This window comes from Lonchura striata, chromosome 3, assembly GCF_050655825.1.
Source record: "Lonchura striata isolate lonStrDom1 chromosome 3, ASM5065582v1, whole genome shotgun sequence".
NCBI classification, from domain to species: domain Eukaryota; kingdom Metazoa; phylum Chordata; class Aves; order Passeriformes; family Estrildidae; genus Lonchura; species Lonchura striata.
In genome coordinates, this window is record NC_140705.1 from 71,559,352 (window position 1) to 71,586,407 (window position 27,056).

Sequence of the window (27,056 nt, forward strand, 5' to 3'; positions counted from 1 at the left end):
GACAGTGCCCAGATGCTGTGGATTTGTCTTTAGTAGAGAACTTCTAAAAGTTGAGAGGGAGCTTAGACAAGATTGAAGCAAGTTATGTGTAGGCCAAATCCTAAATATAGTTGGAATACCACCCTTAGCTGGCTGTGGAGTCTTTCCAAACCAAATTCTTCTCCAAATGCCTTTTTAGCTGTTGGAAATCCAGCTCAAGTACAAACCCAATTGTTTCTCCAAACACATTTCTGGAAGAAGTAGATGTGAGCATGCAGAAGAAAAACTATCCTTGTGGCTGCACATTTGATTCTCTTACACTTTGCAAACTTGCTGTATATCACAAAAGGCAGGCAGTGAGACTACCCAGTGGCCTCTGTTAGCACCTTCCTTTTTATGAGATGCTTTTAAAGTCCACCCATAACCCATTCTCTGCCCCACCCTGCTTGGGTGAAGTGAAGGAAAAGCTGTGTGGTGTTTCATTGACAACTGGGCCTAAACCACAACATGCAGTTTTCAAATTGCTTCTACAATAATTATCCAGATACTGCTTTGGATTACCTGGAGATACTGGTGGGAGGGTGTGTGTTAAGTCTATTACAGTGAAGTACAAATAGATTTTAGTCTTCCCAAATCTCATTCTGCCCCCAGTTGTCAGATTACATGATAAAGCAAGGATACCTCCCCAGACAGATTCATTTAAAGGCTTGAAAAAACAGCTGAAGTGTGTTGATTTTTTTTTTCCCCGATATAAAAAAAAATTGGTTTCTAAATTCTGGATCAAATCATTCTTGGTTGTCTCTTAGGCAGATTCAAGATGCCCTGAACTACTCCAGTGGCACTGAGGAAGGCAAGTATCAAGGACAACATACAAAGCAGTACAAAAACCTTGACAGCTCTATTTAAAGTGACTTTATTAAAACATTGTTAATATAAAATGTGACCAAATACAATTTCGTTTTTGTAAGAATGTTTAATAAAAACATAATCAAGAAAGAAGGAGCATCAACTCTTGTCAAAGCACAGGAAAAACCTACCAGGATAAGTAAAAAGTTCTGCAGCATGTTCTACCAGCTGGTCCCAATGTGTATTAGGGTCGAGTTAGCCGATGGAAGAGACAGGCAGCCCAAGTTCTTCCCTAAGAAGCTTTAAGGTATTACCAGAGATTTAAAGTAATGATCCTTGACAGTAGGAGACACTGTTTTCAGATCTCCCCAAATCAGAGTACGATTAGAATGTGCATCTTCATTTTTGATTTACTACTTTTCAGCAGCTGAATGTACAGAAAATCAGATTCACAGGTAACTGTAAACCCCAAGATTAACATTTATTAGCTTTAAAAGGAAGGTGCAAGTCAATATCAATCATAGACCTAAAGAATTTGTGTTAAAGTTGTTCTAAGCTGTATTAACTCTAGACGCTTGTAGCAAATGCTACAAAAGAAAAAACAGCAGAAAAGTCCAGGATGGTAACAACAAGTATTTTCTGAACTGCTGAATGCAGAGATAACATCCACGAACTACAGGAGTTTGCACATCTCAGGAAGAATGTAAAAAAGCTTTCAGAAGCCTATAAATAAGAGTATGCTATACAATGACTTCTACTCTGTGGTGATCTTAGCATTTAGCTAAGGAACCTTTTAAGAAAACACGAGAACAAGTGGAGGTTTTGGCCTTGGTGTTTTGGGGTTTTTTGGGGTTTTTTTTTGGTGGAGTGTGGGGGCAAGAAAAGGAATGCTTGCAGCATTTTCCTTGTCCAACAAGTAAATTTTAATGCTCTATCAGCATACTCTGCTTGCTCAGAGCAAGCAGCACACCAATTAGAGGCAAGGATTCTTCCAGGACATTGCAAACTCTTCCTGTAACAAGCAGAAAAAATACTGCTGCATCCAATTCTGCACATTGAACTGCCCCTGGCACTGAACCAAATGTCAAGTGCTAATCCATGAGAAGCCTAGCACAACTATGGCTTAGGAGATGGTGACCTTCTTACAGCCTTGGCTGGGACCCATAAGAGCCCTGTTTTGCCTTCCACCCCAAACAAATGCTATGGGACTATTGCTGAGGTAAAGGGAAAAGTCAAACCTTTGGCATTGGAGCAGACCAGTCACTGGCTGTGCGTGGGGGAATTAAGGCTTCAAGGTGAGGTAAACACAGTGAGAATCAGTGTGTAAATCATGCTGCATTTTAGAGACAACAGATCCAAACAACAGCTACTCTTGTTCTCTACATTTTAAACACCAAAGATCATTCAAAAGCAGAACTGGAGGCAACACTGCCAAGGACCACCTTGAGATGCCTCTCTGCACCTTAGGAATAAATGTAAGCCAGATGTTGAACACAAAAAAGGATGAACCCACAAGGAGGAAAAAGCACCAAAGTTGATGAGTCCTTGAGACGATAAGCTGCTGAAAAACCAAAAAAGCCTCACACTGCTGTGACCTCCCATAAACATAGTGGTTTACTGACACAAAGGTAATCTACACTCCAGAAATTCTCAGTGCTGTAGTGCCAGCACTAGTATTAGGAAGAGTTATGCTCTAGTAAGGAGGCAGTAAAATTGTGTTCCCTGAAGAATTTCTCCAATTCGTTAGGTGTTGTCCCACTCCCTTCTACCCACCCCCAAGTCTTCAATCCAAACACCAGAAACACCATTTCCCCAGGTCATTTCTCTATCACTCTTAAGTTATTTTAGCAGATTTGTAGGGTACAAACACAGTGCTTTTTTGCATCCATCATTTTGGCAATGCCTTTGCCTTCTTCAGAAGAAAAACTGTCTTCAGTAAGTGATACAAAAGATACTTTCAAAGGAAACTAAATCTACAAATCAATGCAATTCTGGATGCTTGCTTTTCATACTGTTTTTTGTTAGCTAGCTGAAGTATGGTTGGAACCACTGCATGTGCAATACTGTTTCTTTTACAAGTCACGCTAGCAAGGTTTCCACTGAAAACAGCAATCTGGTCCTGTAGGTTCCATTTATAGGATACAGAGACTCTCATTTGTGTTTCTTTAACATGTGTACAGTAACTTCTCCCATCCTCTCAATACAGTAGCTACTAAAAATTTTAACAGATATTTAAAAAATATCCAAATGAAACCACACTTCTATCACTGTTTATAAAACAAAAACGCATACATTATTACAAAAGTTTATACAAAGGCAACATTTAAGAGTTTGAAAGTTACTTCTAGAAAAAGACACAAATGCTAGTAAATTAACATACAAGGAGAAAGGTGTTCCACTCCTTCCCCAAAATTGGTTTGATCTGTTTTGAAGTATCTTTTACCAGTTGTCTAGAAAATCAAAGCCAGTCTTCAAGATAACATTGCTTGTACTAGTCTGCAAGGTAAAAAAAAAAAAAAAAAAAAAAAAAGTAAATAAGATGTAGTTGCTAATTATGGCATTACAAACTCAATATCTGACTGCCTATCTAAAAACTAAAGTTTAAAATGTTGCCTGACAATATTTCAAGGTCTTCACCATGCTCTAGGATACCTAAGTACCTACACCATAAAATGCTAGACATGACATGGCAAAATACTCACAATGCCCAAAAAGGCAATTCCAGATAAAAATAAAATTATTCTTATGGTCTGCAGGCATAATGTTTTTTTTTTTCTTCATAGAAAGAATTAATGAATATCAATTTTTTAGACTACAGTGGGAATTGCAGAGAATGAAACGAACACAGAAACAAACTTCATTAATTCAACAGATTGTCTGTTGCAATTAGAGACTGTTGTTTGCAGAAAACTACACAGATTAAACTTTGATGGCAAGTTATTTAGTAGGTTATCCAGAACACACTCATTCCTGCAGCGTTAGGCATGACATTTAAGATGATTCTGGTGTTTAGGAAGAGTATTCAAAAGGCCCAGCTGAATCTGGATTCTCTTCCTAGAGCATTGCTTCCCAGAACAGGGAAGATAATCCAGAAAAGAAGGAAGAAAATTCTTATCCTACACGAAGTTCTCTGCTCCTCTGTTCCCATTTTCACATGGGAGAGTGGTTTCTCCACAGAAAGAAAAAAACAGGCTTTTCAAACAATTTCAGTTATCTTGAAAACATTCACAAAGGAATTGAAACTGTTATTTTGTAAGAAAACATTATAAAGCCTTTAACTGAAATTAAAGGACTATCATGTCCACAAATTGCAGCTAGGCAGCTCAGGAAGCATTATCCCTCAGCCTCAGAAAATGCTAACTAAACAAAGAGCTTCAAACACTGGAGTGGCTTAAGTATTGTTCTCTCCTAAGTGCTGCCACTTACTTCTCTTATAACTATTACCTCACTCTGCATCTTTCTGATTTTACATCATCTTGTTTGGAATTCAAACAATCACAGTTGGGAAAATAGAGAAAAAGCTGTGTGAAGTGCTGAAGGTGTACAGTAATGTGTCAGGCTACTGCCAGAGATGCCACAGATTTCAAACAAAATTGCACAGCTCTGCTTGAAGTACCACTCCTCTACTTCACAGATTTCAAGCTTTTGATCTCTTTCTTTTTTCCCCCTCCTTGTATCATATCCTGCTGTTCCTTTTCTCACAGATCAGCATCTGCTTTTTAAAATAGCTTCAACTGGCTATTGAGCTTCTTAAGGTTATTTTATGTTGTTGGGTTGTTTGGGTTTTTTCATTAAAAAAAAACATTGAGAAGGCTAATTCTGGAAGCTCATTCTATTTCTATTTTGGACTTTAAAAGAAAACACATTTGAAAGCAGCACAGCTGCCTGGGACAAAGTACTGGGAAGTGGCTGTCAGGCTACCGCTTAGAACAGCTGAGAACTAGTTCACCATTCACCACTATGCTGTGTGAATCAATAAAGTATGCTAGACCCTAGTTCACCTACTTTTCAAGTTAAAAAGCTTATTCTTCCCATTAAGTGTTTTGCTTTTTCAAATAAAACCCCAAAACCCCACAACCTCTTTTATGTGATACAGCAACTTGCTAGGTTGCTGTCAATTAGCTACTTGGTGCCTTGTCAGCATTTTTGGTGTTAGATTTAAATTGTGCCTTTATCCTATGTGTTAAAAAGCACTTAATTGAAGTTAACATGTTAAACAGACTGTTAAATAGTAGATTAAATAGATTTTTTCACATTTGAAAGACAAAAAAGCCATCAAGCCGAGCTATGGCTTGGTGGCTTTTGGAGTCCCTAATCTTCTAGAGTGGCCCTGCCAGATTTTAATGTGCTGTACAGTTCTTAAATATAAAGACAGCGGATATAGCAGTACTCACCTGTCCAGGCATTTGTGGGTCTGTAAGTATAGTACCATCAGTATCTTCCTTGTTTGTCCTAGAAGATGCCAGATCCTGTGGTGGATCAGGAAGAAAGAAGTCATCTAGAGAACTAGTAGGGAGTTGAGTAGGTCGAGGTTTCTCCCACTCAAGACACACAGGAGGTGTGCTGGGGACAACAGGCTTCTCTGGTTTAGTTATGCTGGGCTTCTCAGCTTTGGTCATCTCCTTTGGAGCAGACTCTTGTCTGTAAAAAGAGGGAAGGGGCTTCTCTCCTTTCTCCATGGACTTGATCTGGCTGGGGGTCAGGGACTGGAACTCAGACTTGTCTCCTTCAAACTTCGAGCGCTCTGCATTTATCTTCCAGAAGGACGACTCCTCTTCCTTTCTGGATGCTGCTATCAACCCCTCAGAGCCAGGGGTCTTATTGGCCTGAGAAGATTTAGGGGCTTGGACACCAGGTACTGCTTTAACAGGCTGCCTCTGCTCGTTCTGCAGCTGGGCACCACCTTGCTCTTGTATGGAGAGAGATGCAACGCTGAACTCCATCTGACTCTGTTCAGGGACAGAAAAACAGCATTTCAAAGCCCTTTACACAGATACAGTTTGACTTTCTGACCTTGGTGCACACAGATAACACCTCAGCCCATTGCGAGACAGCTCTCAGACAACAGATACTACAGCAAAGATAACTTAATTCCTCATAAATGTCTTTGTAGTTTCATAAAATAATGATTTTTAAAAGTCTGAAATGCAAGCAAACATAAAAGTCCCAGACCTGCTGCAGAGGAGACAGAGAAAGCAATTGTATTGGAGTTACTCAGTGCCATCTAAGGCAGCAGTGCACAGCATGAACAGCACTGAAACATTAGAATAGCGGCACTAAAACATTACAACAGCTGCAGATGCATTTTGAAAGTCAGAGATGTTTTATATGAAAAATCTATGCAAAAAAAAACTTCAGAGTGTAGCTCAAAAGGCAATTTTCCATTATAGTCTTTCAAATAGTTGGCTACAGGTCCATCTGCTTCCAAGATAAAGGATTAGATGTAATGGGTATGCATAGGTGAATCATTTTATAACTCTAATGCCCCTCTGAAGGAAGAGAAATAATTCCAGCAGGACCAGTTCTTCACCTGTTCTAGAGCTCTGGTTTGTTTTCACTTGCAGTGCTGAGATGACTGTATGCATTTCTGAGAGGTAACACTAGGCCAGGGAAGCAAGTGACCACAGTTAATACATGAAAATCATCTTACAAGTCACAGAAAAGTGAACAGTACTTCAAAATGTTTGTTTTACTTACCACCACTTCAATAAAATGATTCTCAACTAGCTAGACACTCTTCAGGCTAATAAAAGTTAAGCCTTATTAACTTCTGAGAAACATGTAAGTATTTGTGCCAGGATAGAAAAACCTAATACACAGACTCGTGTTTGTAAAAAGGAACAAATAATGCAAGGAAAATAAAATGCCTATACTGTTTAAGCTGTGGTGTTGTCATTATGGGCCTGATCGGGTTTGAAAAAAATCTCAAGAGGACTTGTAGCCTTTGCTACAAATAGTTGAAAGACACTTTGAAAGTTCATTACAAATTTGTGATGTTTCTTCACCATTCTATTTCATTGCCCAGCCTTTCCCAAATGAAACTGCAATAGCATCAATGGGCTTCAGTCTAAAACAAGTCCTAGCTGCATATAATTTTCACTGAAGTGTTTGATCTTGAGTCCCACATTACTGTGCATGTGAAGTTCAAAGGGACTCTAGATCTAGCAGGACTCATATGCCTAGTAGTTAATATTCAGAAACTTCTCATCAAAGAACAACTGTTAAGCCAGCAACTGATTATTTATAAAATATTTTTTTAAAAACAGCAGCTGACTACACATAACTTGATTCATGGACTTAGATCTGACCTTTCTAAAGAATTAGATGCATCATTTTTCCAAGGCTGTAGGCAAGAGAGCACCAAGCTCTGTGTTCTCATGAAGAATATACTGTGCTATCAAAAGATGCAGAACATAAACAAGCTGCAATTAATTATAGCTCAGCTAGAATGAGATGAGTGCAAGGATACACACAAATCTTACCAAACAACTCAACACCCCACCCTGCCTGCAAAAAAATATGAGGAAAAACTTCAGTGCTCTGATTTATTTTTTTTAAACAAGTCATGACGTAAAATTAAGAGCAGGATATTTATTCACAGATAAATTTTGTAAAAACAAACCATAGATACAATGGTGTTGAGGATTATTTACAGTGACTGCCATTCCCTATATTAAAATACAGGGATTTATTTCCCTAAGCTCATTTGGCAGTATTACTGAATAGTGATTTACCACCCTGAAGTTAAGATGCTTTAAGACTTTAGAACTGATAAAATCCCAGCTTAAAAAAAACTCACAACACAATATAAAATAGACCAGTAATTCCCCAGTAGCCAAGGGATAAAACAAAAGACATTCTAAAAATCAAAGACAGGTTTAAGAAAAAAAATCCATCTTGGAAGACTTGGAAGTCATGTAGGAATTAAAACAGTGCTACTTTTTGTCCTGCAGCAGTTTGCTGTCTTCTGAATAGCCTATCCTGGGGCTCCCACTGGGGATGACAGTAGCTAAAGGCCATCACAGCAGCAGTCACTTCCAGTGGAATGATTCCTTCACCCCCCAGCCCAAGGCATAAGGAAGATCAGAGCCCAGAGTGCAGAACAGCCATCATAGCCCCCAGGTCCACCAGGGTAGTGTTAGAAATAAAATCCAGAAAAAAACACCAATGGAAGGGAAGTATGGGTCTATTAAAACAAGAATTAGAAAAAGTAAACCAACAAGATAGCTCTGCATTTCAACAGCAGCTAGACAGACAAGCAAAGCCAGGCCTTCTGAAGTGTTCTTAGGCTGTGGAGCTAAAGTCACTGACTGTGGCAATATGTTATGTTCTTTTTACGGGGCAAAATATCAACGCAGAGCTGTGGTTTGGAAGTGGCACATCGCTCCTAGTGTAGAGAAGAGTGTGGCACTGCAGCAGCACTTCAGGCAGTGGTACCTTTCCAACCTGCTCGTGGAGAGAATGTGCTCTTTGCCTTTTGGTGCAGAGACCATGGGGTACACCCATTGCAGGAGACAGGACCACCTGACATTTGAGATTGCATATCTGTCTCACAGAATGCTCTGGAGATCAAAGAGTTCATAGCCTGACATGGAATAATCCAAATGAAAATACTTCTTCAGGAGTTTTCGTTCTCCCACAAGGAAGACAAAGAAGAGAAGACTACCCTGACAGGTTCTGAAAGCACTGTGTCTCAGCATGATGTAAATACAGCTCCAAGAGGGCACAGGGATAATTCTACTTCTAGCATTTAATTCCAGAAGCCAAGAACTTCTGTGGACCACAGTCACAAGATACTCTGTTTTCCCTGAAATATATAATGCTTCTATTTGACTTCTGAGGTTATTTAACACGTCTAAACCCCTAAGAAATGTAGCTGACGAAAGAAAATGATTAATAGGCAATATCTTTCCAGTCAAAAAATTGGAAAAAAAACACCCTCCCCCACAAGGAAAAAACAAACCAAACAACAGAGCAGCAGCCCAAGTAGGAAGATAATTTCACAGAGGCCCATGTGTGAAACACCCTAAGCTGATATCTAAGTAATGAATAGTACTGCACACTCTAATGAGTCACTAGACACTACAAATGTGATTTTAATTAGAGTTCTGCTCTCAATTTCTTACATCAGATTGCAAACTGGCAATTGGTTGCGTCAGAAGGAGAAGGAAGGAAACTATATTTAAAAGACAGCAACCTCCCCCTCCCTCCCAAAAAATGTCCTTTTCCTTTAGGTTTGCCAGCCATGAGAATATCTTGATGCACAACTCTCGTGGTCCCAGCCAAACTTAGGGTAGCAGCTCACCTGTAAAGGTTTGCCTTCCCCAGGCTGGGGCAGAGTTGTGTGAGCTGCACCTGCCCATGCAGTGCTCAGAAGCAGAACTGCACTTGTGGCACTCTGCCTGGGGAGGCAAATACTGAACAGTGGGGTGTGATTTCATGGTCAAAAGTGAATTGTCTTTCAGGCACAGTTAGGGATTCTAGAGAGAGAGGGTTTCAGTTCCCCGCTGCTTTCATTGATTTTGTATTACTTTACATGAGCTGCAGTTTCTGTATGTATAAATCCCCATCTGAGGAATAAAATAAAAATATTTCCTTTTTCCTACCATCTGTCCAAATGGTATTTCTGGGAATTGTTCAGCACAGAAAGTCTCAAGAGTTTACAGACAGACTAGTATGGTCCCAACTATAATTTCTAGAAATCATTGGAATTCAAATAAAACCTATTAACAGCAGCAGTATTTTCAAGATATTACATGAGCAAGTCTTTCTCAACACATTAAGAGAGAGGGCGTAGAGAGTGCATGTGAAAGCATGCACAAAGAAGTAATTTGAGGTAAAGCAAACCTAGAAGTCTGTGTGCTTTTCAGTCTTATCCTTCTGGTCCCAGACCACTGCAAGCATTTAAATACAGGACGTCCTGTCTTGATCATTTTTCTGTATCATAAATATAAATAATATTATAAATTGCAGGTTTTAGGAGGTTGCATGACCATCTTTCCTTAAAAAGACCATATTTAGGAATTTTGTTTACTGGATTAAAAAATTTAGACCAAACTTCAGTCTCAAGGCAACAATAATCCACTAAATTCTAACAGTGGCTGTATATACTCATGGGAAAGAAAGAATGTATGCTGAAAGAGAGGCACCAGAGGCACTGAGAATGTCATGATTTAATTACACTGTATGAAATCAGGTCTCAGTTCATAACTACATATTAAAAACAAGATGACCACAAAGAACCCAGGATCTTTTAAAGCTTCTTATTCACTCATCAGGAATGTGTAGTATTTTACTAAGCAGTCACGCAAATACAGCCAAAACAAATTGTTTTGCTTGGCAGGCTGAAAAATCCAAATTGTTGAGACAAAGACTACAGAAACACTGTCAAAAGCAACTTGTTTTAAGCACAGCCAGATAAATGCAGAGGTAAGAAAGACAATTTTAAAAGATTTAGAAGATGACTTTGCTTTGCTGAATGGACAAAACCAAAATAAATATAGGGATCAAAGCAGCTGCAGTTTTTGCTTTGTTTCCTGTGCACACCATGGGTGTTTTCAGGATCTTTTCAGAGTCAGAAAGAAATCCTTAGGTCAGCAGAGGCAAATTGCAAGGGCAAAAAAAATAGAGCAAAGCACCAATCTAAGTAATTTTAGTCCATACAGAAAGACAATGCCAATGTTATATAGTATGGACCTTTGGAGGAAATTCCTGCTGATATGAACTGACTCCAGTCAGCCACTGTTTCTGGCTAGCTTGAGCAAACTTGTACTGACAGTGCCTGGTTTTATGCTCAAAACCAACAAAGATTGATGCACGTAACTGAATCCTTACACTTGGCCACACAGACCAAAATAAACCTTGAACACAGCTTCTATTACCACAGGTTAAGTTTGGTGGGGTGTTATTTTGCTCAAGAACTAATAGTCAACAGAAGTTTTAAAGCACTGTGTTTTAAACATACGTAGTCTAAATAAAAAAGGGAAGGCTAATCTCAAAAGCTCAAGGATCACTCTCCTTCCAAGGAAGTGCTGCCATTTATACCAGCTTGGTAAAAATAATCACACCAAATTATAGCTTGTAACAAACAATTATAATATCATGCTGCTAAGGAAGGAAGGAAAAAATTCTCTTCTGCCACTGTGTTCCTATAAAAAAAAAACAAAAACCACCAACTAAGGCTTGTACAAAGAAGGATACTGAAGACTGCCTCAATTTTAGATAAAGGTAACAGTTGGTAAAGCATGTTTATTACAAGTGGAACATAGCTTTTTTTTCTCCCTAAATCATTGCTGGGATTAGATCACTTCTGTAGCAATATAATTAGGGAATTCAGACAGGGAGGAAACAACCAGATTATTGAAGGGATTGAAGCCTGTCACTTCTTCAATTTGCTTTTTTTGTTTTGCTTGTTTATTTTAAACATGCCTCAGAGGCTTCTCTTTTCAACAAATACCTGAGGGCCTGTCGAAAACAGAAGAGAATCAGCAACTATTCTACCTGTATCAAGACAAGGAAATCTTTAGATATGCATGTGTCAATTTAAAGCATTTGGAACAAAATCTATTTTTGTTAATAGCATGGATTAGAGGTAAATTGCAATTTATTCTCATGATGCTCTGTGCATTCCATGTGTTAACTGAGGTGGCAAACTGAAACATTTTCTGCCCATTACTAAATTAAGTCCCCCCCTGCCCCTGCCCAAATCCAAAATCACAAAACCCATAAAGTTCTGAATTCAGGAAGAGTTGCAGAGAAATTTTACTTCCAAGTTGAGGCATGACCCTTGTTCTCCATTTATATCTTGAGGTCCGTTCTGAGGTTCACTGAATTTTTATTTCAAACAAACCAAGAAACCTCAAAGGCTAAACTCGGCCAAAATGTCATCTTTCATCTCACGTAAACCTGAAGCCATAAATAGAATGCCCTGAATTCATAAACCTGGGTACAGCTCCAGTTAAAAACATAACCCACATTTCAAGACATGTTATGTCCATGAGGGCTCCACCCATGAACTAAATCACTCCCTCCAATTCAATATTTAGTTTTAAAATGTCAGCCCTTTTGCAGTACCAAGAGAATTCACTGCTTCCCAAATTTTCCTTCTGAGAAGTATTATCATTATCTACTAAAAATATTATTTTAAATGCTGTCTAACAGCTAACTTGGCAATTTACATTGCAGTTCTACTTAGTTTGCCTTGTCTAAGGATTTAAAAATAAAAAGGTGAGACAAGAAATAGTAATCTAAAAATAGTGGTGATATTCATGTAAGTGTTTGTTGTGATATGAATGATGGCAGCCCTATCCCACATTTGTGTTTAAAATGAGAATACAGAAAGTTGACTTGTGACACAAGTGAAGTCACCAAGCCCTTCAACAATGTTCTGAACAAAATGACAGCAATTCAGTACACTGCTCTTTGGGTAAGTTTGACTGCCATGGAAGTAGGGAATCCATGGCACTAGCTACAGTGAGAGAAATTTGTCCATAACTTATGAACTAGAATCCCCATTGGCATCACTGTTACAGCTGAGAGCCTTCAACCTGGGAGAATAAAATACTCATTTTGCCTCTTTATTTTTCTTTCTTGTTGTTAAAAAAAAAAAAAAAAAAGCCTATTGGTTTTACTGATTTACATCTCCACTTTCTTCTGCTCTACAAAAGCCTCATTCCCTTCCTTGGGTAAGCCAGTGCATATTCCTGCACATTCAGGAAATAACATGCTAAAAAACACAAACCAAACAAAAAGCTCTGCATTAAAGGGAGATCAAAGAGAAGAGTACTGTGGAAAGAACAACCCATCCTGGGTAGAGCATGGAATGCAAAGATCCTGACAGCCTTAAATAACAGTGGGAACAGGTCTGGCTCACAGGTCATTGTTCAATGAATTACAACACACCAACCTTCTTGAACAGCTCATTCAGGTTTCCTCACATGGGACCACTTGAGTAAGGCTACTTTTTCCTCAGCTGCTACCTCATTAAAAATTGCCTTCCAGTATTGCCTCATAAAAATTAGGGAAGATCAAAGAGTAAGCACAAAGCAAGATCTCCACTTTTGAAAAGGAAGACTCAGCAGTGGAAGGATTTGGTTGAAAGATTGATACACCGTGGAAAAACCAAAAGGAAGAATCCACAGGAAAGGACCAAACCATACCCCATAAATCCAAACAAAATGGATTCTCTAGACTTTTGCTAAAAAAAAAGATCATGCAACTTTTCAGCCCACAGCTGTGGCACAGCTTTTATTTCTGGTCAGCAAAGAAGGAGAGGGGAAAGAGACACACAGAAAATCCTCCACTGGTTCCTGAACCATCCCAACTTTTAAGGGAGTTTTAAGGCAAGTGGAGACTGGCATTGGCTTCTCTTAAACCACAGCACTGCAGGCTGCCAGGGGCCAGGAGTCACATCAAGTTATAGGTTAATCAGCTTCTGCAAAGCACAGATGGGGTGCAGCTACAGGCAGTGACCTTGAGCAGGGAGGGATAAGCCTCAGGTCAACCAGATTAATTTAGTATTCACTGGCATTTCCAAATAATTACTCTGCATTAGGCTAAGATTATATTCATAAGGTCATACAAGATTATCTACATAGTTCAAGGGCAAGGAAAAAAAAAAAGGGAACAGGGAAGTAGCAGCTTTCTCTGGCAGATAAGGGCAGAAAACACAAGGTCTGAAATGTGTGATTAAATTAACATGCCTATCATACCCAGTTGAGAAAGACAATGAGCTGTGGTTTTGCTCCCAGAATTTCCCCAGCAAGAAGAACTAAACTTGATTTCCCACCACACATATGGCACAACTGTGTTTCCTCACACTGCAGGCTCAGAAAGACGGAGAACTCTGGCTCTGTGTTAGCCATATGAGAATCCCATCATAAATAATGCTTTAACAAAATACCAGAGATAAAGTGAGGTGTAAAATAAACCCCAAACTAGCTCACCACATTAAAATATGTTATTCTTTTAAGGAGCCTTTGGAGAGGAAATAACATACTGCTTCCAGCATGGCCCTAGGTTAACAAGTTTCACTACATTTGTCCTAAGACAACATTTTAGTTCATAATAAAAAGATGAAGTACTAGATAAGTTTTCAGAAAGAATCCAGCAAAGTTATGAGATACCTGCACATTTCTCACACTGTCTTCTAGCTACTTTACTCCTGACCTAAAAGTGAAATGCAGCTATGTTTATACAGTATCTGAGACAAGGGTCTTACTAAACATAGAAAGTTAATTAAAAAGTTTGCAACAAAAAATAAAAAGGTAATGAATTGGTTTTACATCTGCACTTAAACCCAGAACATTAGTTCATTAAGTACATTTTGAGTTTCTCCTGATGTAAATCAAAGCATATCAGTCTTGTTTGATTTGCAATATGGTCACTTTATACCGCTTGCACGGAATAAAGGTGACATTAATCTATCAAGTAACAAAATTAAGACAATAAATGCAGAAGGAACAGTATAAAATGACAAAGCAACACTAAAAAAATAAAAAAAGTTGTTTAATTACCTTCGTTTCCCAGGAGAATGGAGCTGAGTGTTCATCTTGCCAAGTTATGTCCTGAAATAAAATTGAAGAATGACTAAAAATCAGAAGAGTAGCTTCATCTTCTCAGAAGCATCACACAGATGACATTATGTTACAATGGTGGAACTATAACAACCACTGCTACAGAACTGACTAAAAAGTGAAAGCACTACTTAAAGATGGCACTGATTACATTTTATGACTGACTGAAAGCTGGTCCTCTAAGGGGAAGGTTATCAATACTATACCAATTTAATCTACAAAATATATGATGATTTAGCCTGGCCTAAATCTCCTGAAATGGTTTCTCCACAAATAGCATTAAAATGTATTATATTTCCAGTTTTCTACTAGACATTTCTTTGGTGGCCGCTAGCAACACACCGGGACAGAAGCAACAAAAGGAGAAGGGGCCTCAGGGAAATCAAGTCCTATTTTCTCCCTTTGGCAGACCAAAGAGCACGTGCACAACCGAGCAGTCGTGGGGCAGTGAGACAGCTGCGTGGCCATTGGGCCAAGGCACAGCTGGACCCAGCCCCAACAGGACACATCATTGCACCACAGCAGTGACAGCAGCTCTGAAATACACGTTCAGTGGTGTTGAAGGAGCCACATGGCATCCACAGCACAAAATCTGAAATCCATTATTTGAAGGTGCTGCATTTCTGAAAATAATCCCAAACAGAGAAATTTAAACAATCTCTATGTACATGGCATGCCCTCCAGAAATACATGCAGCCCACACTGAAAAAAGAAAGGGTGGAAAATAATTTGAAAAACGATTGTTGTTTGTATTTGTTGAAGAATTCCAACAACATGATTACATTTCTATTCCTAGTCGTGGCTGGGACTCACTGGTACATTGGATGGTCCCACAGGTAGAGGTGGAGAGCTGCACCCTCCATACTGTGCAGGTCACTGCCTGTGGACATGGCAGCACACCTGGAAAAGAACAGGAGTGGGAACACCGTGTGGAAAGGGAAAGGCCAGGAGTAACCATGCAGGATTGTCACGCTCCTGTTGTTCAGAGAATAACAGAGCTCAACCATGTTTTAGTACAACACAGGAACCACACTTTTCACTGTGGCTGCTTTTTACTTCTTATTTCTGGTCTCTGCCTTTCTAGGAATAAGTTTCTCAGACATCTGATATCATTCTCCTCATCTGCCCTCTCTTATTTCACTGTAGGCAGATTTTTATGGCCTAGAGCTTTGAGATCACGATTAGAAGTGTCTAAAACCATCTTCTAAACATAAAAACATGTCATACCCCAACTATTAGTCATCTGTGAAACACAGGGTTTCTAGAAGCAAGGTATTTGTGGTATACATGAGAACTTAAAAAGAACTGGCCTGGTAGAGCTCATTTAAGAGGAAAGGCCTGGGCTTGTCTTAATCACATATTGTGGCCAAAAGGAAATTTGGTATAGGAAATTTTTGCCAAGAACGCAAATGTAATTCAGGTTCTCTCAATCCAGGAAACAGATTCTCAGATGTTTTAACATTTAAAGGACAAAAGAAGCAAAAGTCTGCTTTTTAGTATTTATCAGCATTGGCATTGTGGTGTGCTGTGGTCTACATGGGAATGCCACATCACTCAATGTGTGACACCTCAAAGCAGGTGTGTCTAATTTTTTCAAACTCCTTCTAGGACAATATCCTTTGCCTCTGAAATGGAGTTGGCACTTCATTTCTGAGGCACGCATGAGAGAGGAATCACGGCCCAGAAGGGAAGAGAGATGGGAGAACCTAACCTTGGATTGAGTCTCACACACAAGGCAGGACTATAACACTTCTCTGCATGAGGTCTGGATAAATCAGGGCTAGACTTTAACCGCAGCTGTAAAGGACAGAACTGAAGTCCAGAGAACAGTGTAACATTCCTGCATGCAGTCATAGCACCTTAAAGCTCCAGAGGTGTAGTCACAGGCACCAATGGCCTTTATCTAAAGAGTTTGAAGGAAGCTCTGTCTTCTTGCCATTCACAGGACGAGCAAAACAGCTGGGGACCAGTCTTAAACTTCTCAGTAAACCAAGTTCATCCTCGTCCCAGATTCAAGACATCCAGTTCTTTATTTTGAGTATTTGAGGCAAGAGAAGACAGCACTGGCAGGGACAGCTCCTACCCAACACCCCTGCACAGCCTCCATTCAGCGATGACACGCTACAGTGAGCGAGCCCTGAGGACAAAAGGCCGACCACAGAGGGATGAAAAAGCAGCATGGGGAAGGCAGAGTGAAGGTGTGAGGCTGTCATGCAGCAGGATACATCATTCCCTGCAGGACAGAGCAAGTCAGCCTCCCACTTCATAGAAGCTAATGTCTTCTCAAGCATCATTGTCCTTGTTGGCACCGCAATTTGTAACCTCAACCTCCAGCATAGGCAAGCAAAAAGTTCCTGGAATTAATTAATTTTGGTAACAGTTGTGAAAAGTTCTGGTCAGAGATACAGTCTAAGAGTTTTACAGATTATGTAAAATGGAAGTAATATACCCTTGTTAGGCAGCAGCTCTCTAAAAGAAAAGGATTTTTTTTTTTTTAAAGGATGGCTCATTGTTTCTTGGGCTGCATAGCCCAGGCCTCCTCAGAGTGAGTAACTCTGAGGAGCGCTGTTGACATTCAGAAGATTTCCCATGGCATATAGAAAAGAATAAAATAGGATAAGACATGGCTGGAGGATACAAACCTTCAAGCAATTGAGGTCTGTGGTTATTTGAAGTGTACTTGGGGCTAGGATGAAGGAAACAGTTCTGCCTGTTGTCAGGAAAGGGAAGGAAGTTTGTGGCCTCCACCTCATGTGTCTTCAAACAGGGAACTTGTAGAGGACCAGACAGGATACTGTTGGACTGTGTTATCCTATCTAAACTGCTTGATTCATGTTTATCACCAACAAAATATGAGAAGTAACTTAGGGTTTTTGTAGAATAAACAAGTTCTTACATGCTTGAAGAAACTGGGAGCAAAAGAGTCAACTATTTAAATAATAACAAAAGCGAATTATGACTGGAAATTCTAGAGAAAAAGGCTTCAATGCCATTTATCATCAACATAGATTAGAAAAAATCCATATCTGATCAGCTTTTGTTTTCAGCACACAACAATGCCTTCTTCCAGAAAGAAGGCAAATAAATAAACTTTTGTTCACCAGAGTTAAAAAAAAAGAACCTGTTTGTAAGAAATGGGGCCTCATGCAACACATTGCAAAGCTGAAAAAGACAAGTAAGAGAGGCAAAAATCTGGTCATACACTTTGCTTCAACAACCAGCTGCAAAAATATATAAAAAAGAACCACAAATTACATTTGCTATATGTAGGCAGCTTGCTGCAAAACAACATCTGAATTTCCAAATGGAAGACACTGGTAGAAATGTGTCTGTGTATCTGACATGAGCATTGTTCAGCACAGCTGACAGTAGCTGGGCAAGACACAAACTCACCAATAAATGCCTCTCAGAAGTGTTATTAGAACAGGACTTGCTAGTTTTACTGCACTCAAAAGCTGTCTTTCATTTTTGGGTGTTTAAAAAGCACAAACCTCTAAAAGGCCCAACTTAAAAAGTTTTTGCTATATCAATCATTTGTTGCTTTAAAGCAATTTTAAGTAGGAAGGTAAAAGTGTTGATCCTTTGTTTGGTGCCAAAGTTCTTAAGGCTAAGCAAAACAAACAGCATCTCTGCCTGAAGGCAGGTAAGTCAATCTTCCCTCTTAAAACACAATGAAGATAACCAAACTCTCTTACCTGTCTTTCCTTCACATAAAATGTTTACCAGTTCCTAAAGCAAATGGTATTTTTTCCAATAAAAAGTTCAGTTATTTCACGTCCAACTCTTACTGCTCAAATACTGAATATAGATTCAAAGAAAAAAAAAAGAACTAAAAAACAAAGGAGAAATCAGACCATGACTCCATGAGTATGTTACATGCTTATGGATACAGAAGGTGGTATAAAGAGAACAGTGAGAACCTGCTGTAAACCGAATATCTAACCTATCTTTCACTGAACCAGAGAGAACCCAGTGGCATCAACTGATATCAAATCAGCTCCATTATCAAAGGCTGGCCATTACAACACGCAAAGGGTGGTAGCCTCTCACATACTGCTGGTTTTCCACCTATTCCACTCATAGTTTATGGTGTATTTCAAAAATAATCCGTCTATATTACACTCATGCTCAGTCTCAGCTTGCACTTCCAGATTTCTGTCTGCTCAGTTAATCTTCATTTCTACCGCTATGGGCATTAGAATGAAGAAATTATAAATGGAGAAATGCCAGCAATTGGAGACTTGTTGGAAAGAGGAAGCTCTGCTGCAGCATCCAAAAGCCCTTGGTCAGGAGGCCTGGGCTGTCTAGACACACAAAATTATGGTGAGGCAACAAACAGTCTCCTGAGCTGGCTCATGTGCAATGATAGCAAGTCAATCTTCAGCAAACAGGACAAAACTTATTTCACTGGGGTGTGAAATGACCCTGTTAGCTTAATTCTCTTTTGAAAACTGTGTTCACAGTGCCTGCAGGGCTTCTGCTACCGACTCCATGACTGGTGATGAGGATAAGATGGAAGAGAAGCAGCAGTGACTCCAGGCATTTGCTAAGAGTCACGCATGGTGTTGCAGTGCTCTAGCATTATAAAATGACTGGATCATGGCTACGCGATGCCACGGTCCTGTTACTGCATGTCTATTCTCTGTAACACCCTTCCCACACAGCCAACACACTCAAAGGTGTTTTGAAAACTTAAGAGTTGTTTATAGTTTGAGAACTTACAGTCCTGGGCTACAAGCTCAGGATATAAATTTGGTGTTAGAAGAGACATACAGGAAATGGTGGGGGCAAGAAAGAGGGAAGCAACTGTCCACTACATATATCCTCTGGACACCTCATCATAATGGTCATATGCATGAAAATGGGACTGAAACAGTGAGAGGCCTGGACCAGCAAATCAGTATCCTCAGTATTCATTCTTGGTTTGCTTTCTACCACATCCTCCAAAGAACATGAGGTCAGAGAGATCACATTTCCATGCTTAAGCAAGCCCAGGTAGATCACTACAGATTTCAACATCAGTTAACAGGGAAGATGAGCTGTGGCTGGAAACATGAAACTTTTGGACCAAGTGTATCAGCCAGAACATCATCAGGCCAAAACACTCGCACTGAAAGCTCTGCAGCTTCCACAAGTGATTCTGAGGCATGCGGGGTACTCTCCGTTTCCTTGCCTTAGAGCAGGCAGGACCAATGCAATGGTCCTGAGCGAGGGCTGGGTGTCCACAGTGCGTGCAGCAGCTGAGGCTCACACAGGCAGCAGGGCACAGCTCCCTGAGCAGGGCACAGAGGTGACAGAGCTCTGCAGGCCAAGCTTTGCGAGCCCGGGAAGCGGGACCGAACCGGCGAGGGAGCGGCGCGGCGGCGGCTCTGCCGCAGCCAGACAAGGAGGAACAATTTGTCAGCCAGGGCAAATGTCCAACAATCAGGTCAAATGCCAGCAAGGGCGCCAGGGGAGAGGAAGCTATCAGATGGAGAGCCAGGAAAGGCTCCAAGGCTCAGTAGTACAGTTGGAAGAACTAAAATGGAAATGGCGAATGCCAAAATGAGTGGAATCTCTTTTCTTCAGAGAAACAATTTATATTAACTTCTGCTTAGAAGTCATTGAGGAAGTCAGTTGAGGCAGATACTTCCAAAATTAAACACTTTGTATCAAGTATTTGGACAAACCATGCCTTCTGTGGTTAATGGCTACAGAAACATTAACATTATGCATATTGTAACTGTATTTGGGGAGAGAGGGGAAAGAAAACTATTTGCCCAGTTTCAGATGGACTCTCTAGATGTTTAGGAAATTATTATTTCTATACAGTGCAGCACAACAGCCTATAAACATGCTTGCTTTCCTTCCAGATCCACATAATTCAAAGCAGACAGCACAGCAGAGCTCTCCAAGGCTGGGAAAACTGAACATAGTTATTTTCCACACTCTTTAAATTATTTCACAATTAACTTCAGATTTAAGCTTCTTTTTAAAGGTTGTTTGCATAACCAAATTTGTTGTCTTGTGTCCTTCTACACCTCCTTTTGGCCATTCCTGTCAAATATTTATCTAGAATATTGGGTGTCATGAACTAGACAAACCTGAGCTACATCCTATGCTTTCTAGCTTTAGATATGATGTGTGTGCAGCACACCTTCCTGACAGGGGAAACACAGGCAGCAGTCTCCTGGCACAAAGCCAGTTGGGAACCTTGATGCCCAGTATATTTGTGCCCAACAGGCTTCTTAGAAATCCCATTGCAAGGGATATTGGAGAGGAGCCTAAAAGTAGCACTGCTCTCCTTAAATTGGATTGATGATTACAAATGGAGAAGCAGATTTTTTTTTTCTGGTAGAAGACATATAAGTGAATTATGTTAATTAATAGGTCACTTAAAGTTATTATATGGACATAGTGAAAGAAACCGACTCTGTAATCATATGAGAATAAAAAAATACAATAGAAATGTAAAAGAATAGAAAACAAAGGGAATCAATACACTGAATAAGAGACACAGTATCTGAAGAGTACTGTCAGATCTCTTCAAGCATTGTTAGACCTTCCTCTTCAAGGGCTCACACTCGGTAACACGACCCACTGCTCCAGACCGGGTACTCTTTTACTGTGGATTTCCAGAAGGGCTGCCACGCTTCACCATTGGATAGGTGGTTCTCAGAAGGTTCAAAATCTATACTTTTTGCCATCTATCTTTCCACACCCTTGTTTTTCCTGGCATGTGACATGGAACAGGCTGCATTTTTTTAAGGTGTCAAACATGCCAAGAGCTAGAATGTATTCAGTGTTGTATTTTTAACCGTGTCTAAAACTAGAAACCAAAAGGAAGATATTTAATTCAGTGTAAACATTCCCTACAGCCCATTTTCAGCAAGAGACTATGTCCAGCGCCATGACCCGCCGTCGGGGGAACTGAGACCGTCCTCTCTCCGAGTCTGCTTTCTGCAAAATCCACTTCAGCGCTGTCGCTGCCGGCGCCTTCCTTGCCTTTACGGTGTGACCCGGCGCCTCTCTCGTGGTGAGCATCCCGCCCTCCCGCACAGCCAGGCAGCGGGAAGGAATCAAGCTCATCACCGGGGCAACTCCTCCCGCTGCCGACGGAGCGCCCGCCACCCGGGCAGCCCAGCGCCGGCGGCGCCGCAGCCCGGGGAGGTCGCGGCCGCCGCGCCCCGCCCGTGCGGGGGTGCCGGGGCCCCGCCGGCGCCCCTTCCCCTTCCCCCAGCCCGGTACCTCGTCTCCGAAGCGCACCACCTTCTGCCCGGTGTTGAGGCGCAGGCTGGGGTAGGAGGCGGGCGGCGCGGGCGGGCGGGCGGTGCCGCGGTGCGCGGCGTAGCGGGCCTGGACGTGCGGCTCCACCAGGCACTTGTCGATGATCTCGTCCTGCTGGCGGGGCGGCAGCCGCTCCCACTCGGGCCCGTAGCGCTCGCGGATCCGCTCCTTCTCCGCCATGATCTTGCGCGCCATGGGGCTCAGCGAGGAGAAGTAGCTGAACCGCTTGCGCTCCCGCTCGTCCAGCGGCCGGTTCCCGTTCATCACCGCCGTGCGGGAAGCGGCGATCGCCGCCGCCATGGAGGCCATGGCCACCCCGCCGCCGCCGGCCCCGCACTCGCACGGCGGGATTGGGGATGGGACCGGGAAGAGAACCGCCCCCTCCGCTCTCCTCCCGCAGACGCCGCCTCCCTCGCTCGCTATAAAGCCGGGCGGCCGCCGCCCCGCGCTGCCCGCCCCCCGCACGCCCAGCCCGGCGGCCCCTGCCCGCCTCCCCCGCGGCGCCGCTGCCGGGAGCCGGCCTTGCTCCCGCTGCCTCGGGCCGGCGACAGAGGGAAGCGGGGACACCGCCTCCCGGGCTTGCTCCGCTCTCGGCACCGTCGATAGCGTGGGGCTGAGCGGGCCCCGCGGCCCTCGAGTGCCCCTGCCCGCAGCTCTCGTCTCCTACAGCCCTTCCCCTGCTTTGCCGACGAGGTAAGCTGTAGTATTCCCACGCTGCCGGGCCAGGAGCACCACGAAAGGACTTGCCTCAGCTAGCAGAGGATCACCGTGCCCAAGAACCTGCCTTTCCTCACTCCCTAAAGAAGTCGTACGTGTTTCTTAACACGATAGAAGACACCGGCTGCTGTCAGAAGAGAGAGGATGTCTGGCACATGCACTTTTGTCCAACTGCACCAGTTAGGGTGCCAGGTGGTCCGAAGCCTCTGTATGAATTTGATAGTAAAGTTGCAGCCTAAGCGTAACAAATCAATGCAGTAGGCATTACATTGGTAAAATAGATGCCTAAAGGCTTAAATAATTAGGTTGTCTGGTCTCTTCCTTTGTTGTACAAATGCTCGGTTCTGGTAAAAAGTCCTTATTTTGGCAAAAGATTCACCAAGGATCCACACACAAATTCCCAAAAGATGACCAGTCTCCTGGGGTGGGGTGGTGGAAGCATACTTCCTTTCCACAAAAAAAACACTCAAAAAAACAACAAGAAAAAAAAAAAATCAAGCTTACCTAAGAGAGGCAAATATGTCAGAAGATTTATACAAGACTAAATCTATTTTGACTTTTGGCCAAGGTAGTTGCAGGGGGAATGTTTATCATCTTCAAAATATATTACAAAGTAGTGCAAATATTGAGGTTCAGATTAATGGTTTTTCATTGCTTAGCCTATTTTTTTTCCTCAGTCTGCTTTCTTTAGTATCATTCTTAGTAGATAAATGACTGGGGCTGCAATACATTAATGTTCCCATTTAAGAGTTCAAATGGTATCACCAGACCAGCTGTCTAAGATGGCACAGAAGAGGATGGAAAATGATAATTAGATTTCTCCACGTACTTGGTCCTTAGGAGGTAATTACAGTTCCCCAAGTCATCACATACCAGCCCAGTTATATAATCTTGTTTTGTTTGTAAAACTTGTTTGAGAGCACTTGACTTGAGCTCACTCTCTTTCTTAGTCATCTGCATCACGCCCAGAGAAAGAAGCCTTTGAAACACTTTTGCAGCCACACATACACTCATAAGAGGTGTAACACACATTACTCCAAACCCTCCCATGATCTCCCCTTAATTAATCTCTTTTGTTTGCCACCAGGAGATAGGGATGAAGTCAGTCACCGGAGTAAAAAATGAGGACAAGGAAACCCAGACAACTGCACATGGTTGGTTTGTTTGTCCAGGCAGTTTTTTTCTTCCCCACCACCCCTTCTCCACTACCTCTGGTCTAAACCTCAAAACAGAACCCCTCCTTTTTATAGTTCCCAAGCCTGTCTGGTCAAATGCCAATATGATTCCCCTTTCTCAATGAATAATACAATGAATAACAAAACTTAGAGGAGGCTTAGAAGATCACATTAGAACACAAACAAGGTATAAAGTTAGGCATAGTTTTCAGGCTGCTGTTTTTCCAGGAAAATAACAATTCCTTTCTTCCTTAATGAAACTTAAACTTCTAGTCTTTTAAACAGAAGAAGCAAACAGTGCTTATTTCTAGTGGGATAGAAGAAGGTACTTAAGAACAGAATGTTGAAAATACCTGTGTCACAAATGGACAGCATCCCAATTCTTTCAATGAAAACGTACAAACCTCCTTTATCCTTACTTGCAAAAAAAAAAAAAAAAAAAAAACCCAAACAAATAAAAACAAAACAAAAAAAAAAACAAAACTACTTTTGCCCTTTACAGAAATTCCGATCAAGAAAGTTCAGAATTCATATTCATTAGTACTAAACACACAGGTGGTCAAATTATGGTTTGGTTAGGGAAACCTGCTTTTCCTGAATGCTGCCAAGTCTGTCCAACAAAAAACAACTCAAGGAACACTAGCTAGTGCTCCCAATATATTTAAATCCTGTCACTCTTTTATTAACTTTTGCCAACCACCACCACCAGTGGGTACTGGGAAAGGGAGATTGTTCTGTTTCTGACATTTACTCACCAAGAGCCTAACTCCAAATAAGTAATTGGTTTGGTTTTGTTTCCTAATGATGTTTCCCTGAGCCCCATTCTTTTAAGCTGACATCTGTTCCTTCACTGCACTGCACCACATGAAATGCCTGTGTATTCTCCAGTTACTCACACATGGTAGAGTTTTAAGTGTTCTGTGCAGAGGCTTTAAAACAAACCAGTGAGAAGTAGAATAGTGTTATTTCCAAAGAAAATTACTTTTCTGTTTTTTTTATTAAATAAATTTTCACCTGTAGTATGTTCAGTTCATAAATGATCAAGTTTCTTTCTGCTCTTCAGTTGGGCCCCTGAATAACTATTTCTGTTACAGTGTGTCTTAATACAAAAAAGCAGTTGTTCTTTTTTCTTCTTTAATATTATTTGGCACAGAAAGATTTCTTTTACTGGTGATAAATAGTAAGTAAGTTTGTTCTGTTAAGAAAACCAAAATAAAATCAAACCATTTTGTCCATAATTTGCTATTCAAAATAATTTACAAAGCAGTACCTTTTGGCCTTTTATTTGTATAAATTATACAACAACTATAGTTTTTTTTAGACAATGAGAGGAGTCTGTGTTTAGTACTTCAATCATTGTTCTCAGGGTTGGAAAAGTCTCTGATACTGATGGTAGGCTCTTGTAAGAAGGTGAAATACTGAAAGAGAAAAAAAAAAAGTTATTTTTAATGAGTTTCATAATTTCCCTGCAAGTTAACACATTAACTTACTTAACTCAGACTTCTCCCCATCACCTTCTCCAACAAATTTGGGACCTGTGTCTAGAATCAACTTGATGCAACAGGCTTAGGGCAGAGTGGCTGGAAGCTGCTGGGCAGAGAAGGATGAGTGGGTGCTGGTTGACAGCAACTGAACATGAGCCAGCAGTGAAGCCAAGAAGACCAGTGGCATCCTGGCCTCTGTCAGCAATAGTGTGGCCAGCAGGACCAGGGCAGTGGTTGTCCCCCAGTACTTGGCAGTAGTGAGGCCACATCTCAAGTCCTGTGCCCAGTTTTAGACACTTCACTGCAAAAAGGGCAATGAGGTGCTAGAATGAGTTCAGAGAAGAGCAAGGTTGCTTGTGAAGGGTCTGGAGCACAATTCTTAGCAGAAGCAGCTGTGGGAGATGGGGTTTAGCCTGGAGAAAAGGAGACTCAGGGGTGACCTTACTGCCCTCCTACAACCACCTGAAAGGAAGGTGTAGCCACATGGGGGCTGGTCTCTTCTCTCAGGTTAACAAGGGACAAGACCAGAGGAAATTGGCTCAAGTTGTGCCAGAGAAGGTTTAGATGGCATATTAGGAAACATTTCTTCATGGGAAGGGTGAAGACATTGGAATAAGCTGCCCAGGGAAATAGTACAACCAGCATCCCTGAAGTCATCAAAAGCAAGTGAATGTAGCACTTGTGGACATGGTCTAGTGGTGAACACAGTGGTGATGGATTAGCAGCTGGACTCAATGATGTTAAAGTTTTTTCCCAGCCTTAATGATTCAATGATTCTCAGAATCTGTTGTTCACAAACAGCTCTTGCTTTTCATGACTACTCCATCATCATACAGAATGAAAACCATGTCTACAAAGAAGAGCTTTCAAAAGCAGCAGAAGTTAAAGAAAAAATGTATTGCTTTAAGTCTTCCAGCCTTATTTACCATATCCACTATTACTTATCTACCACAAACAAATTAGCCACTCAGGCAAATTAGCTTCATGCTATTATATAAAGTCCTTTGGGCTGTAGTTCTTCAGATTTATTTTTTTTTTCCCTGAGCAAAGTCAACTTTAGCATTTTCTCCACTCTGGCTCATTTCCCCACCTATTATACATCTCTACGTTGACCCAGTGATTCCCTAGATTCTACTGTACTACAAAATGGTATTGATTGAAAATAAATTGTTTGGCAAGGTTATTTTTAACATGAATGACTTCCCTGATCTGGTTTGACATGGATTCCCATAAGTTTCAACAGTTCAGCTGAGGGAAGCAGAAACACATGAAGTATCTTAAGCTGACTTTACTCCCAAGAAGGAAGCTTCTCTTTGGTAAAGCTACATCTTAAACCAAAACAATCCAGTCCCACAAAAACAAAACCAGCATGAACAGAGGATATCTTAAGCTGACTTTACTCCCAAGAAGGAAGCTTCTCTTTGGTAAAGCTACATCTTAAAAAAAACAAAACAATCCAGTCCCACAAAAACAAAACCAGCATGAACAGAGGATTAATAAAGAAGAGTATATAATTGAGAGAATTACAGAAAAAGTTGTGGGAACCATAAATATTTCATATTTCCAAGACAAGCATGTCAAAATATTTGTAGAGACTACTTTTAATAAAATTCACAACTTGCTACACCTGTAGTTTAAAAATGTCACTCCTTAATGAATACTGAATTTTACTCATTTACAAGTAGATTTTTAGTCTAAGTTTCACAAAGATGTCCTTGAATCTTATTATCCTTCTTCATTTAGGAAGGGATTTTATAGTCTAGTGAAATTCACCAGGCTCAGAACCCCTGATAATAAAGTTAAGTAACACTAATCAGTGTGAGATCAGAGTTTGGCACTAAGAGCAGCTGCAGAGTTCCACAGTCTCTAGGAAGCTGGACCAGACCTCAGGAATGATGAGATCTAAGATCCTGTTCAAAGCAAGGCCAACTGAGAAGTCAAATCAGGGTGTCAGGGCTTTACCCTGCCAAATCTTGAAAATCTCCAGGGGTGGAGACTGCATGGCCTCTTTGGGC

At 41.1% G+C, this 27,056-nt stretch overlaps 2 protein-coding genes across 7 annotated transcripts in view; both read right to left on the reverse strand.

Annotated features, from left to right (window-relative positions):
• Nucleotides 1–876: 876 nt before the first annotated feature.
• On the reverse strand, nt 877–22,008 carry C3H1orf198 (chromosome 3 C1orf198 homolog). The gene is made up of 4 exons (XM_021527155.4): nt 21,627–22,008; nt 14,340–14,390; nt 5,220–5,774; nt 877–3,321 (listed from the first exon to the last, which is right to left on the reverse strand). Exons 1-4 carry the CDS (start codon nt 21,972–21,974, stop codon nt 3,265–3,267), a joined length of 1,011 nt encoding a protein of 336 aa, XP_021382830.1. The 5' UTR covers nt 21,975–22,008; the 3' UTR covers nt 877–3,264.
• Nucleotides 22,009–24,824: 2,816 nt separating this feature from the next.
• TTC13 (tetratricopeptide repeat domain 13) overlaps nt 24,825–27,056 on the reverse strand; it is a 39,652-nt gene continuing 37,420 nt past the window's right edge. For all 6 annotated transcript variants that reach the window (XM_085576801.1, XM_085576800.1, XM_077782104.2 and 3 more), the window contains one exon: nt 24,825–24,975. In XM_085576801.1, coding sequence (XP_085432927.1) covers nt 24,852–24,975 — 124 coding nt within the window. In that variant the 3' untranslated portion in view covers nt 24,825–24,851. The remainder of the gene's footprint in view (nt 24,976–27,056) is intronic.